The sequence below is a fragment of the Spea bombifrons genome, chromosome 5 (genome assembly GCF_027358695.1).
Source record: "Spea bombifrons isolate aSpeBom1 chromosome 5, aSpeBom1.2.pri, whole genome shotgun sequence".
Taxonomy (NCBI): domain Eukaryota; kingdom Metazoa; phylum Chordata; class Amphibia; order Anura; family Pelobatidae; genus Spea; species Spea bombifrons.
This window is the reverse complement of record NC_071091.1, coordinates 46,334,102-46,349,714: the sequence shown is the minus strand read 5'-3', so window position 1 is coordinate 46,349,714 and position 15,613 is coordinate 46,334,102. Positions and strand designations below refer to the sequence as shown.

The 15,613-nt window shown below is 44.3% G+C and overlaps 1 protein-coding gene across 1 annotated transcript in view; it reads right to left on the bottom strand.

Annotated features, from left to right (window-relative positions):
* Positions 1–15,613, bottom strand: part of TRIP13 (thyroid hormone receptor interactor 13) — a 133,283-nt gene that overhangs the window by 61,315 nt on the left and 56,355 nt on the right. The window contains 1 exon segment of the mRNA XM_053467316.1: positions 5,699–5,771. Coding sequence (XP_053323291.1) covers positions 5,699–5,771 — 73 coding nt within the window.

The window sequence follows — 15,613 nt, the reverse complement described above, 5'->3', positions numbered from 1 at the left end:
CCGGTTGATTGCCACCGGGGTCCTATACCACCTAGTCAACAGCTTGTAAGCAGTTTCCTGGTACCCTGTAGCAATAGAACATTTGTGCGTGAATACGCACACCTTCCCCCACTGGGGTTCCAACAGCGTCTCCCCAAGGTCGGCCTCCCAGTGCCCCATGAACACCAGCAAAAAATAAGAAGGTAAAAGCACTAAGAACAATAAAAATAGCAATAAAATGTCCATAAGTACACTTGGACAAAATAAAACGTCCTAAAATGCACTTGGTGAAATCAAAGTCCTATAAATAGCAGCAGCCCACTCTCCACGGTTTCCTCTTCTTGGCTTGATAAATAACTTTGCGATCACAGGGGATAGTGGTTGCGCATAGACAAGAAGAAAGTCACAGTAGTATAATATGTGGCTGGCACCGTGTGGTAAAGAGTTAAAGAATGGGTACTCACATTTTTCGGGGACTTTAGCAATTAGTCCCAAGTATTGTGTCCCATGAACACCGGTGGGACTGAAGAGTCTCTCCAATAGCATGCGATAGATTATGGAAATCCCCCCCCCCCGTGGACACTGGTCCGCCAAACGAGCTGTTCAAATGAAGTGAGGTTCCTGGAAAGATGATGCTTGCCCGGTACTGATTTACCATAACGCGCTATCCGCGTATAGCAAAAACTTTGCCTCAAAAGGAGGAGCGCTATCCCAAACGTCCAACAGGGTGGCGTCCAGAGGTAACGTCAGAGTCAAGATATCCCTCTCCAAACCCGGAGCGAAATCCTGATTTCCAGCAATGGGGGTTAACAGGGATGGGAAAGAGGAGAGAGCACCACCAACCCGTCCTCTCCGCCACACCCCCAAAGAAGCCCGTATGAATGATTTGGACAAAGGGAGGGCTGGAGGACCTCGGGCCAGAGCCCCAAGCTACCAGAGAGGGGAAACATCGAACCACTTTTCTCCATGTCAACCCAGGTCTAAACTTCCATTTGAGCAATCGTAAGAGGAGAGTAGCACAATAATAGCCAAAGAAGTCGGGCAGTGAGAGGTCCCCCTCTCTTTTAGGAGCGTAAGCACCGTGTAGCGAAGCCTAGGACGGCTCCCCCTCCAGGCATAACGAACTATAAGCGCGCAAAGCTCAGAGAAAAAGGAGTTTGGGATGGCTATTGGCAATGTCTGGAAGAAGTACAATGTCCTCGGTAGAACGTTCATTTACCCTGTAGGTCAAGGTGAGGTCTCTCGGAATCCATACTCCATACACGGCGCCATCTGTATGGGAATGAAGCACCAACAGCACAGGACTCAGCTGTGGACAGGGACACATCCATTACTTCAGACTTGTCTGCATTAATCTTAAAGTTGGAGAGGGAGCCAAATATCCGCAACTCGTCACGTATGTGTGGGAGAGAGACAACAGACCACCAAAAAGCAAGTCATCTGCATAGCTGACACCTTGAACTCGCGACCAGAGCAAGTCAGGCCATGAATGCCGGGGTCATTCCGAACTGCTTGCAAGAAGGGCTCCAGAGTGATATCAAAGAGGAAAGGCAACAAGGGACAGCCCTGCCGAGTACCATTAAGGATTGGAAAGGAGTCCTTAAGGGCTCCATTCAAGCGGATACGTGCAGATGGGTTAGAGTACAACGGCATGATCCAGTGGAGCCAAACGATTTTTCCGTGTCCGTCGACAAAAGGAGAATTTTCGTTCCCATCGCCTGGGCAAGGTGAATTGACTTTAATGCCCTATAAGTCCTGTTGCATCCCTCTCGCCCCATTATAAACCCCGATTGGTCAGGGTGTATCAGGGAGCCCAATACCCCCGGCGATCTAGCGGCCAACACCTTAGCAAATATTTTTAAGTCAGTGTTCAAGAGAGATATGGGTCGGTAACTCTGGCACAGCAATGGGTCCTTCTCTTCCTTATGTAGAACAGCAATTATTGCCATCAATGAATCGGGATGCAAGAAGTCCCCTTGCCGCACAGCATTAAGGAGATTCATAAAGGGAGTTTTCAACTGTTCTCAGAAAATGCGAGAGTACCGAATGGGTAAGGCCGTCTGGCCACGGAGCTTTCCCCGTCGCTATTGACTTTACAGCAGCCCACGCTTCCTCAGCCCCTATCTCTTCCTCCAAAGCCGCCGACTGTTCCACAGTCAGTTTACGACTGATATGCTTCTCCAGGTAGGCGTGTACGAGAGAATCTCGGCCGGCGCCAAAGGAACCATGGGGGAAGATTGTATAAAAGAACGGTAGTAATGACAAAAGGAATCAGCTATGTCAGTGGGAGAACAGGAAACTAGACCGCTAGGCGTTTTAATCTTACTAACATATAGTGACTGCTGCTTGGATCACAGTGCTCTAGCTAGAAGATGTCCACTCTTGTTACCATGTTCGTAAAATAGAGAACGAGTGCGAAGTAACGACCTCTATATATTATGGTTGAGCAGAGTATTCAAATGGCACCGCAGGGCAAGTAATTCAAGGTAAGCGCGTTCATTACAAGTACGTTTGTGGAGTGAATCCACATACACAATGCGCTGAGAGAGGTCTGAGATGTCCTGGGTTCGAAGCTTCTTAAGATATGAAGCTTTACTGATAATGAGTCCCCAGACCGTGCATTTGTGAGCTTCCCAAACAGTGGAGCAACACACCTCTGATTCAGCGTGATCTAGGGAAAAATGCGTCAATTGCTCAGAAACAGCTTGGACAGCATCATCGTTAGTCAGGAGTGAATCATTAAGGCGCCAAGAAGAAGCAGTAGGCCTATAAAGGTGGGCTTGGAGTCGCAAAGTTACCGGAGAGTGATCTAAAACCTCAGCAGCACCAATAGAGCACCCCTCTGCCTGGCCCAGGTGATAATACTCCATTAAGAAAAGGTCAATCATGGAGTATGACCGATGGGGGGCAGAGTAACAAGTGAAGTCCCGCTCACCCGGGTGAAACGCTCGCCATCAACTAGCATATACTTTCGTAAAATGGAGTTAAATTGTTTTACATGTGACGGCGTAGTGTTAGACAATCAGGGAAGGAGGGTAAGGGGAGAACACACGACACAGGAGAGGGGATTACACAAAACACAAATGAAAATGAGCGCAATGTGCGCGTAACAGCAGTATTCGGAAAGAGCGATGGCAACAAGGCCAACCGCCCAAGCAAAATGTAGTCTGACCTGCTAGGGGGATATGGAAGCCCTGCTCTGGACAGCAGCAATGTCAACTCGATGAGCCCCTCCAGACCACAAGAGGAACAGGACAACCCCTCCGCCCACCAAACCGCCGCTAAGCTGTAAAACCCTTTAAGGGGGAAAAAAAAATAAAAAAAATAAACCCTACCCTTACAGCCAGAGAACTCGTCCCCAGAGGCCCACCCACCCTTCAGCAGGACCAGGGCAAGAAGAACCCATGACCCCGCCAGAAGAGCAGCACAAGCGCTACAGTACAGCCATCAAAAGGTATGCACCAAATAGAAAGCGGAGACATTATACGATAGGGCGAGGGCAACCTGCAGTAAAGGCAACCAATCATTTCTGCAAGTGAGCAAATGCGTGAGTGTGTTAGCGAGAGAAGAAAAAAGGAATTATGAATCTAATGTAAACTGTGGTCACATAATGGTTGGTGTTGAGCAAAATGAGCACATGCCCCCACCAGAGCAACAATACAAACTCATTAGTATAATCACCAATGCGTATGGAGAAAGAGGAAATATGATGCAAAGCAGCCGCAGCAACCAGCCTGCCTCCACAGGCCACACAGCGTAGATACTAAATGGCAGGGGTGGGGTGTAGTGAAAAAAAAAAAAGAAAAACCCAAAACAGAGGAGATGACCCCACCCCTGCCGCAAGGAGCCGCACTGAGTAGGGGACTAATTTTAACTCCTGCAATGCGGTCATACACAATCGCAGCATTGAAGGGGTTAATTGAGCAAGGGAGGGGGTGCCTCTGGCAGCTGGGACAATTTCCTGTAGACGGGATATTGCAGGGAGTCTGACCCTGCCATCTGAATGTTGCAGCCGGAATTGAGACTCATCAGACCAGGCAATGTTCTACCAGTCTTCCATTGTCCAATTTTGGCGAGTCTATGCGAACTGTAGCTTCAGTTTCCTGTTCTTAGCTGACAGGAGTGACACCCAGTGTGGTTTTCTGCTGCTGTAGCCCGTCTGCTTCAAGGTTTGATGTGCTGTGCATTCAGAGATGGGATTCTGCATACCTTGGGTGTAACAAGTGGTTATTTGAGTTACTGTTGCCTATCATCTCGAACCAGTCTGCCCATTCTCCTCTGACATCAAGAAGGCATTTTCGCCCACACAACTGCCGCTCACTGGATATTTTCTCTTTTTCACACCATTCTCTTTAAACCCTAGAGATAGTTGTGCGTGACAATCCCAGCCTGTCTGGGACCAACAACCATGCCACGTTCAAAGTCACTTAAATCCCCTTGCTTGGTTTACATAGGTCTACATGCCTAAATTCACCGAGTTGCTGTCATTTGATTGGCTATTTGTGTTAAGCAAATGAACAGGTGTGTGTGTATATTATACTATAGTATATATATTTCTACACACACACAATATACATACATACAATTAGTCAAAGTATTGGAATTTAAATTCTAATAAACCATTCCACAATTACAGTAAACACTTTAATGTGCGGAAAAATATATCTGAGAGAAAAAAAAAACCTCAGGAATTAAAGGATACAATATTATTTAGAAATCCTGTTAGTTGGACTAAATCTATTTTGAAAAATATGTACTGGAAAAGAAAACCTAATTGGGGTATTCGGTAAATGTATGGTATACTGTACTACCATAAAGTTTGACAAAGGCTGGTTGGTAAAATTAGTGCATGGAAAGGGTTAAAATACCAGCATTTGAAATACCTTGGGGTGGCTAGTTTTCAAAATATTTGGTTTGATGGGGTAAATTGTATTGGCCGGCTTCAAAGATAACCGAAAAATGATATGCGGGCAGACTTTTTGATGAGTCAAACTTCCAATTTGAAAAATGCACACCTCTCAAAAAAGGCCTTTTAGTCCCTCAACAACCTAACAAACCCATGCATGTGGGGTATCACTCCGCATATTGGGGTGCTGTTTGGCAGTGACATTTACCAGGAGGGGTGAATTTATACCTGGAGTACAACGTGTGTGGAAAAAATACAAAACATTTTTACTACCATAAAGTTTGACAAAGGCTGATGGTAGAACTAGTGCATGGAAATGGTTAAAATACCAGCATTTGAAATACCTTGGGGTGTTTTAAAAAAATATATGGTTTGATGGGGTAAATTTCATTGGCCAGCTTCAAAGATACCTGAAATAGCAGAACAGCTTTGGGGAAAAATGGTTTTGAAATAGCAAAACGCTACTGGTACTTATTGCCTCATAATGTACAGAAAAAAGCAAAAAAACATTATATGTATTTCTAGTGAGAAAAAGTAATTTAACAAAAAAATCACGATATTTATTTTAGTAAGTTAGATGATATGATAAAAATAATGGTATCTAAAGAAAGCCCGGTTTGTCCTGAAAAAAAAACAAAACAATATATAATAATATGTGTGGGAGCACGAAATGAGAAAGAAAAAAAAAATCACAGCTAAACAGAAAAAGTTTAAAAGAGCCATTGTCCCATAATGTACTACGAGTAAGAAAAAGTCTTGTCATTTAGGGGTTAAAACAATGCAAAAAGTAAACAGTTAATATACAATAATTACCTATGTGACAATCTAATTGTCAGTTTCTGTGCTGCTGCTTTGCACAGTGATGTTTTGCCTGTTCCAGGAGGCCCTAGGTATAGAGAAAAAAAAAGTTATGAAAACCACTTGTATTTTAACACCAACCATAGTTTTTCATGTTCACACACATACATACGTACACATATGTATAAGCAACTAATAGTGTTGACAGCACTCCATAGGCAATCTGCAGGGGAAGCTCAAGTTCTAAGGAGGGTCTGGAAAGATGCTCTGGAAATGTATTTTGAATGGGTGCTGCCATCTTCTTAGAGGCAGCATGTCTAACATGCGGCAATTTGAAAAGATCCTAGAAGCGTTCAAACAGGGTCCCTGACTTTTTTTTGTTGCTGAATGCCCCTATGTCGCCTCCTAAGTACTTTAACTGCTGAGCATTGCCATAATTGAAAGGCATATAGCCTTTCAATGTGGTGAATATGACCACTCCTAGGAGCGATCGTACGGGGCCCCTGTATACTTTATGGCATCCAGACAGCAAACAAAGTCTTGTAGCCCATGAAGAAGATAATCAACAAACGTCTTGAAGGTTGTTGGTGCATTCAACATCATCCCAAATGGCATGACCCAAAATTGACACAGGCCAAATGGGATGATAAAGGCCTAATGAGAAATAGCCTCTAAAGCTAACAATACCTGCCAACATACCCTGCTATTGTCAATATGTGCCCTCAGCCAGGCAGTCTAAAAGGACATCAACTCAACGAACAATGGTTATGCATCATAAACTGCCCTGCCATTCAGTCATCTATATCCCACACAGTGGGAGCAAAGTAGTTTTGTCCCTTTAGGCACCACAACCATTGGGCTCTGTAAGCACTTCTCGACTGCTAATTGCAACATGGTCAAACAGGATAGTTGCTATGTAAGGGTGGGGTAACAATGGTGAGGACAGAGGACATATTTATCCTCTGCTCCAGTAACTTTCAAACCTGGACTCGCTATTGTTTTAATAACTGCTGCCCTATGTGGACTTGGTACAGAGAAGTGATTTTTCCAAGTCTGAGGTTGTCCAGAAGAAAAGCACCCATCATCGCCACCAATTCCTCAGAATAAAAACACTCCTTTAACATATTTGCAGGCTGTATACAACTGACTCTGCTTTGCAAGCTGTATGACTTTTCCGCGCTCTCTTATTATGATTTAGATACTTTCATTTTCATGCACCAGACCCATTCGATTTTTTCCCAGTTCCAAATAACGTTCAAGGTGTCCCCAGTATCGCATAATTTTCTCCCCCAGTATCCCATAAGTAAATCTATGTGACCTCTAACCTTCCAAGCATACAGTAGTAAGGGAGACTTATCTTGAGTCCTATGGCACTACTTGGTAGACATAGGAATTCTAGTCTACATTTTAGCATAGTTGCTAGTGAAAATAGGGTGAAGGATTACTTTCAAACGTTGTGCAAACGTTGTTTTACCCTGTTTTACTGTCAAGGGGAAGCAGACACGCAGCAGGATCATGTGACGTATGTGACGTGACTCTGCTGGGTTCCTGCATCCCCTTGGCGGTAAGTAGCGGGCACCTGTGTAAGTGATCTTGGGGGTCGCCTGGGCCACCCGGAGTAGCAGGGCTGGTTGCAACCGCGGGCTCAAGAGCAGCTGCCCCTTTTGCCTGCGTTACAGACTGCCCTGGCGGCCGCATCGGCCACGCATAGGACCAGTCAGTCCGGCCCTGCCTGGGCCTATTTTCAGGTAGGAGCCTGGAGCTGCAGCTTGATCCGCCCCTATGTTAATCCGGCCCTGTCCCCTTCAACTGATTGAAATAAGTGCTGTGTAAATTGTTGGTGCTATTTAAATTAAAAATATAATATAATAAAACATAGCAAGTATTCAAAGTCTACATTTACACAGAAGTAATCCATCAGTCATTTCACTTTTCATCATGGAATTTGCAGTACAGATATATTCAACCAGGTACTACTCACTTTTATTAGGGGACATGCACAAATTTATACAAAACCTTCCACTCAGACAAATAGGGCACATCAGTTCAAGTCCCAGGACAAAGTCTTGTCAGATTTTACAGACTTATTGTTCTTAAAACTATATATTTTTAGAAACTACACCCCCAGCTGCAGCAAATGAGGTCTTCGTTGTATTTGTATCACAAATCTGACGTGCACAACAAATAAGTGAGTATCACACTTCTAAAAATAAAAAAAAATAAAAAAATTAAAAGCGACAAGTTCATTTATGTCTTGCGCACTCCAGTCTTGTGCTACGAATACATGCAGCCCCTCATTTGATGCGCCAAGGTGTAGTTTCTGAAAATATATACTTTATGTACCATAATTTAAATTTCCAGCTGTATAGAGCTGTCTAAATGCAGGCATCACCCCTAAATGTTTTAAGACAATTTTTTAACAAGATTCTCCAATCTGCCATATCTGAAGTTAAAGTGGTCTAGACATCTGGGAAGTAAAATTAGGGTACATAAAGTACATATTTCAAGAAACTACACCCCTTGGAGCTTCAAATGAGGGGCTACATGTATTTCTAGGACAAAAGTTGAGTGCACAAATAATGGAATATGTCGCTTTGGCTAGAAAATATGTTTTTTCTAACCATAGCGACATGTTCATTTGTGTCTTGTGCACTCCAGGTTTGTACTAGAAACACATGCAGCCCCTCATTTGATGCACCAAGGGGTGTAGTTTTTGCAAATATGTACTTTTTGTGCCATAATTTAACTTCTTACGTGAGCAGTAATGCCACGTCAAGGCTTCAACCCTAATTACTGACCATTCACACGCCTTTCATATCTCCATTCACTCGCAGAAGCACACACCATACTTTCCATACATTCACTCACAGAAGCACACACCATTCTTTCCCCTTACAATCCCAAAGAAATGATGGTAAAGGGAGAAAAAAACAAATCACTTTTACAGCAAAAATAAGTTTTGCAGTAAAAATGCAAGGAGCTCCAGGGATGAGATGGTTACTCGCGTACCACACTGGCTAAATGGCTGATTTTAATAATATTTGCAGTTCATCAGGATTTCAAAAATTGCCTTCCGCTACCATTGGCTAAATTTAACCCCATGATCAAAAGGATCATGGGGTTAAAATTTAGTATCAGCCATTTTTAGAAAGGGAATGTGACTTTTTCATAGCTATATGATCACTGTGGTAGTTTAAACTTTTTTTTTTTTTTAAGTTAAACTAGTTTATGTTTAGATCATTTAATTTGAGGGTCTCTAGGCAATTTTGATCTTTATTTATCTGCCTTTAGAGACCCCCCAAATCATTTTTTAAACTTTTTTTTCTACATTTTTAATTTTTTAACTTAATATTTTTTAATATTTTTTCCCAAGCATTTGGGTGATTACCTTTCCAACGCTATATGTTGGGGGGCTGTAGCTGCTTAGATGCCTGAGATACAGGCATCTAAGCAGCATGCCCCCATACCTCTTTAACTGACAATTGTCAGTTTTCCATAAAGTTGCGTGGTGACATCATCGCGTCATTACGCGCGCTGTCACCGGCCGGATCGGGTGGTCCCAGTGATGCCCTTCAATATGAGGGGCAGACCTCCATCAAGGTAAGATAGTGCTAGCGACGGCATGGTGCCGTCGTTAGCACCTGACTGGGACTGCTAGCGACAGCACCATGCAGTCAAGGTGTTAATTTATGAAAAAAAGAAAAAGCCTGAATATAAGACGACCATATAAGAAAAAAGTTTTACCAGTAAATGTTAATTCATGTATACTATGTGAACAATTTTTTTTTTTAATAAAAGCTATGATTGAGAAAAAAAAATTGTTTTTATTTCCTTTTTTTTTTCCAACCTGCCCTCCCAGTTATGCACATCTGCCCCCAGGCTTGCCACTCTGCCCGAGAAATGCCTTATACCCCCTATATGCCACTGTGCCCCATGATATGCCTTTTAACCTTCTATATGCCACTGTGCCCCATGATATGCCTTTTGACCCCCTATGTGCCACTGTGCTTCCAGAAATACCTTATACCCCTATGTGCCACTCTGGCATTTAGGGGGTGAAAAGGCATATTATGGGGCAGAGTGGCATATAGGGAGGTATAAGGCATTTCAGGAGGCAGAGTGGTGTATAGAGGGTTAAAAGGCATTTCTGGAGGCAGAGTGGCATTAAGTAGGTTAAAAGGCATTTCATAGAGCACTCTGCCTACAGAAATGCCTTATGCCCCCATTTAACACACCCCCTCCACCTCCCTCCCCATTTGGAATACCCTTGGGTATCTAGTTTTCAAAATCATATGGTTTGATGGGAGTAAATTGAATTGATCGGCTTCAAAGATGTCCCAAATAGCACATGTGGGCAGAATGACCAGGTTTGGGAAAATGGTTTTGAAATAGGAAAACGTCACTTGTACTTAGTGCCCTATAACTTGTGGAGGGGGAAAAAAGGAAACAAAACCATAAAAACATTGGGTATTTCTAATCTCAGGACAAACAGTTAATCTATTTAGCAGGTTTTTTCATTAGCTTTTGCAGATGAGTAAACAATTTCTCAAATAAAAGCATTTTTTTTCTTTATACCATTTTTTATATATAATATATATATATATCTATATCTATATATATATCTATATATCTATATATATCTATATATATATATATATAGATACATATATATAGGAAGTTAAATGATATGATTAAAAAAAAGATGTAATTTGTGTGGGTTCACTAAATGATCGAGAACATTACTGCTTAAACAGCCTTGGTCACAAAGGGTACAAAAATAAAAAACAGCCTCTCCTTATGAGGAGAATGCTTAATATGTCCAAGATGAAACCGGCAAACGTTACTTTTGCACCACAAACAAATGGTATATCTTTATTCACATTTCAAAAACATCGGGTCAATTGTACACAGCTAAGTCGAATTTGATTGCTAATTACATACGTTTTCCTGACAAAAAAAACAACAAAAAAACACTAATAGATAAAAAACCAAAGCAGCATAAATAAATGTTATGGCACAAACGCAGCACTAATCAACAAGCCTGGTCTCATTTCTTTTGGCTTTTGAAGGGGGGACTGGGTGACCTTTATTAAATCAGTTATCTTAATAATGAAAGCAGCACAAATCTTAATTTTTACACCACAAAACAGCACAAATGTAGCACTAATGAAATGGATTTTTTATTTGTGCCAATTGTGGGGGGGGGGGCAGCTTCACACAGCTCAAAACATTTTTGTTCTATAAATTTAACCAGGTGCAAGCAGTCTGAAAAAGCACTCTTATCAAAGCAAGGGTACCCCAACTTTGCAATTTTGCAATTGAGTGCACCGCCACACATTATATATTGGTGTTTTTTCAGGACAAGTAGGGCTTTCTTTTAGAATAATAATTATATATTTAAACCATCATTTAGTATGAAAAATATCTAGAAATGTGGATAAAAAAATGGGAAAAGGAAATATTCACAGTTTCACCTATAAAAACTATATATAACCAGTGCAAATGGCAGAAAGCTCCAAAGGTGTATTTAGGTATTTGTCCTGGTATTTTCGTTTGTTTTGGCACTTACAGGGTTAAATATGAATGATGCACATAGTTGTTTGTAAGCAAGGATTTTTTAAAAATCAGTTTGCTGGGTCCAGGCCTCATTTGAGACACAGTAGAGGTTCCATATTTCATTTAAACCCACTAAAATTATATATTGTCAAAGACTAGACAGCTCAGGGAATCTTCTTAGGGGCATATTTGCCTATTCCATGCAGCCGACTCCTCACCAGCACCTTCCAAAGTTAGTCTTTGCACAGACAGCCTCTGTTACTCACCTTCACTTACGCTGAGGCATCTATGAAGCTGCAGTGTAAGTTCCTGTCAGCAACGGAGGTTCACAAGACACCAGGGAGTCGGGAGAGAGGCAGCGCAGTGTATGGGAGGGGGGAGGAGTCAGAGGGGTGTATGGGAGGGGGGAGAGAGACGGAAGTGAGAGACCGGCCGACAGTGAGGGGAATCCAGGTCCCCTGCAGCGTTGCGGGGGATCTGGATTCTAGTGTTATAATCCGATCTCCGTTTGAGGATAAAAGGATAAAATAGGATATAAGGATAAAATAGATAAAAATCGATTCGACTAATCGATAATGAAAATAGTTGTTTCAGCCCTATTTGATTTAATGAAATTTGGTTCATAATCTCAATCCAAGTGGGGCCCTCCTCTTTGCGCCAACTAGCGAGACAGCTTTTTATAGCAAGCAATATGTTGACTGCCAAAAGCTTAGATGAATTGCTTGAAGTAGGTAAATCCAAATCAAAGAGCCAAGTTTGAGAATGAGGGACAAAATTGGCTCTAAACATATAGGAAAGAACCTTAGTTTCTAGCTTAATATTTGCCAATTTACTACATGTCCACCAAATGTGCCAGTGGGTCCCTTCCGCTCGGCCACATCTCCAACAGACACTGGAACCCGAGTTATGAAACTTACTTAAGCGAGACGGAACCAAGTACCATCGATGGATACGTTTCTAAAACATTTCATGTAAACTAACTTCCTAACCTGTAACCATATGTTTGACCAGCACTCCATGGGAAAAGAGATCTTATATTCACTTTGCCATTTCTCTATTGAAGAAGGTAAAACATCATTTTTATGGGTATCTAAGTATCGTGTCAATTTGGAGATTGTTTGTTTTATGATATTTACTAAAAAAAAAATATATCCAATTCTGAATTTTGGATCTCAAAAAATGCTTCACTCAAGTATAAAAAAAAAGGTCCTTATCTACTAAGGGAAACCTAGTCTGAAATAGTTCGATTTTAAGTCGCCAAATGTAAGGATATCACTAGAGATCCAGTTAGTTAAATCTATATCTTGAATAAAATATTTTAGTACATTTATAGGTGTATAAACAGTGAATTCCTCTTGAATACCTAATAGTGCCCTGATCTTAAATCTAGTGTTTTTTTAACAACCAGTTTGTTCATTACATTATTTTAAATAAACAAAAAATGTGCATTTTTTTTAATCCAATTGATTATGAAAATAATAGTTAGCTGCAGCCCTAAATGATTGTGTGGATGATTTGTGTGAACGTGTGAAAGAATTGTGTGAATGAGTGAAAGAATCAATGATTGTGTGAATGAATTGTGTGTATCAGATGTATAATTGGTTTGAGGACAAAGTTGGCACAGGCCGGGCTGTTTGGGAACAAAGTTGGCAAGTCCTGTGTGTGTAATTTGGGTGCTGGTCAGGTTCTATGTGGGCAGGTTGGATGCCAGGCTGGCAGCTTTGGGGTATGCAATCTTTAATCTATGCCTGTAATTTAGGGTTTTTTAGCTCCTTTAATGCTGAGTTTACATGTGATTTCCAGATTCTCACGTAGCTGGCTAGTCTGACCGACTATCTCCGCTGACTTGTGCTCCCTTGGCCTGGGACAACAAATTCTTTCCCCGGTTTCCCAGTCACTAGTCAAGACTCAGTATAGGGTATAACCAAAACGAAGACTACCTTATTTTTTCACACACATGGCTGGATATAGTCAGCAAAGCACACATTAACATAGATCAAGATATTGGCATACAAACTGCCCCCTTAATCTGCCTCCCAGAAACAACAGGGGCATTAATGGGATTAACAATACAATGGGGTCCCAACCTCCTCTATCACTGGCCGATTTATATGCTTATCACAAAGATCTTATTATACATACATGCCGGTCTGTGTGTCTGATAGATATCTATATAATTTGGAACCCCAAGGCATAGATATGCCCCTCTGCTTTATGCCCCACCGATATGCCACTCTGCCCCCTCCCCAGACTTAACAATGCATCCCTTACTCCCTGGCTCCACCATAGAAGCCCCAGCAGAAGTACTGGCCAGTAGCAGCGGACGTTGTCCGAGCGCATCGCGCAGACGTCCACTGGCTGCCAGAGAGGAGGATCCAGGTCCCCTGCAGTGGTGCGGGGGATCCTCATCTCTCGCAGCCAGTGAACGTCTGTGCGATGTGCTCAGATAGCCTCCGCTGCTGCTGCTGGCTGGTACTTCTGCTGGGGCACCAACGCTCCTTCACGGAAACTCCGGTGGAAGTGCTGGCAGCAGCTGGGTTGTCTGCATCGGGCAGACGTCCACTGGCTGCCAGAGAGAAGGATCCAGCTCCCCTGCAGCGCTGTGGTTAAAATTAAAAAAAAAAAACCACACACACCTGCCCAGTGCCCGGGACATGCGAACTGCGCATCCCTGCACTAAACCCCGCTGGGGGGTAGTGCGGCCAATACGGTATTTATATTTAATCTAGCAATTTTTTTTAGGCAGCCCCGTGTCACCCAGGCTCCTGCGCCTGGCCCGTAGTCAATCGGTAAGAGGTCAGCCCTCCCAACCTGATGGAACCCTCCCATGGTTACCCTGACTGCGGGCTTGTCCCGAGTCAGCTCCACATTCCCCCACCCAAACAAGAGCCCACTCCAAAGCAGCAGCAGTTTCACTTACCCCTACCTGGCTCCCCGAGCTGGGGCTCGTTTTGCCCACTGGACCCTGCCGCTGGGGAGGAATGCCGGTGGCCCTTCCTCCCATAATTGGTGATGGCCGCTTGGGAGGGTCGCGGCCTGCGCCCCCTCCCGGATGCTTGTGCTGGGGAGAGCCAGATAATGGGGTTGTAAGCAGTGCAGGGCAGAGGTCAGCGACTCTCTGCCCGGTTGCCAGTGCTTCAGCTGGTGCAGGGAACAGTGCTGGGCAGTGAACAGCGTCACTCTGCCCTGTGGCCAGCTCTTCCGCTGGTGGTTCCCTGCTAGCAGGTGGCGACCCTTCGCTGTGGGGCGGGCAGAGGCCAGCACTTCTGGTTGGTCCTCGTTAGCCGGCGGAAACGCTGTGCTGGGGATGAGCAGAGGCCAGCAGCACTCTGCCCCGTGGCCGGCTCTTCTGCCTAATGGCATTTTGTGGTGCTGGGCAGAGGATTGCGTCGCTCTGCCCTGGTGGGACCCTGTTAGCAAGCAGGGACCCTTCACTGTGGGGCGGGCAGAGGCCAGCGGCGCTTCAGCCAGAGTAGGAGGGGCGCATGGTGCTGGGCAGAGTACAGCGTCCTTCTGCCCTGTTGTCGGCGCTTCTGCCACTGCTAGTGGAGACCCATAGACCGCTGCCTCAAATTCCGGCGACTGCATGCGGTCCATCATCCCCCGGAAGACTTCCTCCCAAAAGTGATTGTCCACTTTCACCTCTTCGGGCTCTGGCTGCAGTACCAGGGGCAGAGTGGCTGAACCTTCAAGTCCAGAGGATTGCCAATTACAGCGAGCGGCCTCCGGAGCTCGCTCTGTGACATCTGTGGGCTCACACCGCAGGGCGTAGCGCCCCTCGAACAGTGCCAAGTATTCTGCTTTGAGGCACCATTCTCTGTCTACTAGTCCCTCAAGGTCTTGACTGAGTTCACTTATTGCAGTGGGCGGCAGGGCTCTCCGGCGCTTGTCACTAATGTCCCACCATCGGTCCATGTTGCCATTGCCAAAGTCATCCCTTTCCTCGAATGCCTCCCACAACAGGCCAGGCGCGCCAACATCCATCCCTTCCGGAGAATGGGGCTTTCTGGATTTTCACTGCGGGCCTCGGGCTTCCCAGTATATGGCTCGGTACTCCTCTTCGAGCCCAATCTCCGGACCAGCCTCTCTAGCTCCGCAAACCTCACCTGGAGACGCAGGTCCCCCGAACAAGTAGAGCCTCCCATTCACCTGGTCCCTGACTCGTTGTTCTAGGGTGGGCAGATGTGTACCTTGGTGGGCGCTCCACTTTTCTAGGGCCGCTCTCCATCTCACAAGCCAGGCTCGGGTCCGTCTCTCAAACTCCCATACTGGAGTCTCCGATTCGAGGGTCTCGACTCCATTCCAAGTCACTCCGCATCCCGGTGACTGTTCAACCCACTCCATCTGTGGGTCCGTTTGGCTCTTCCTCGCCAG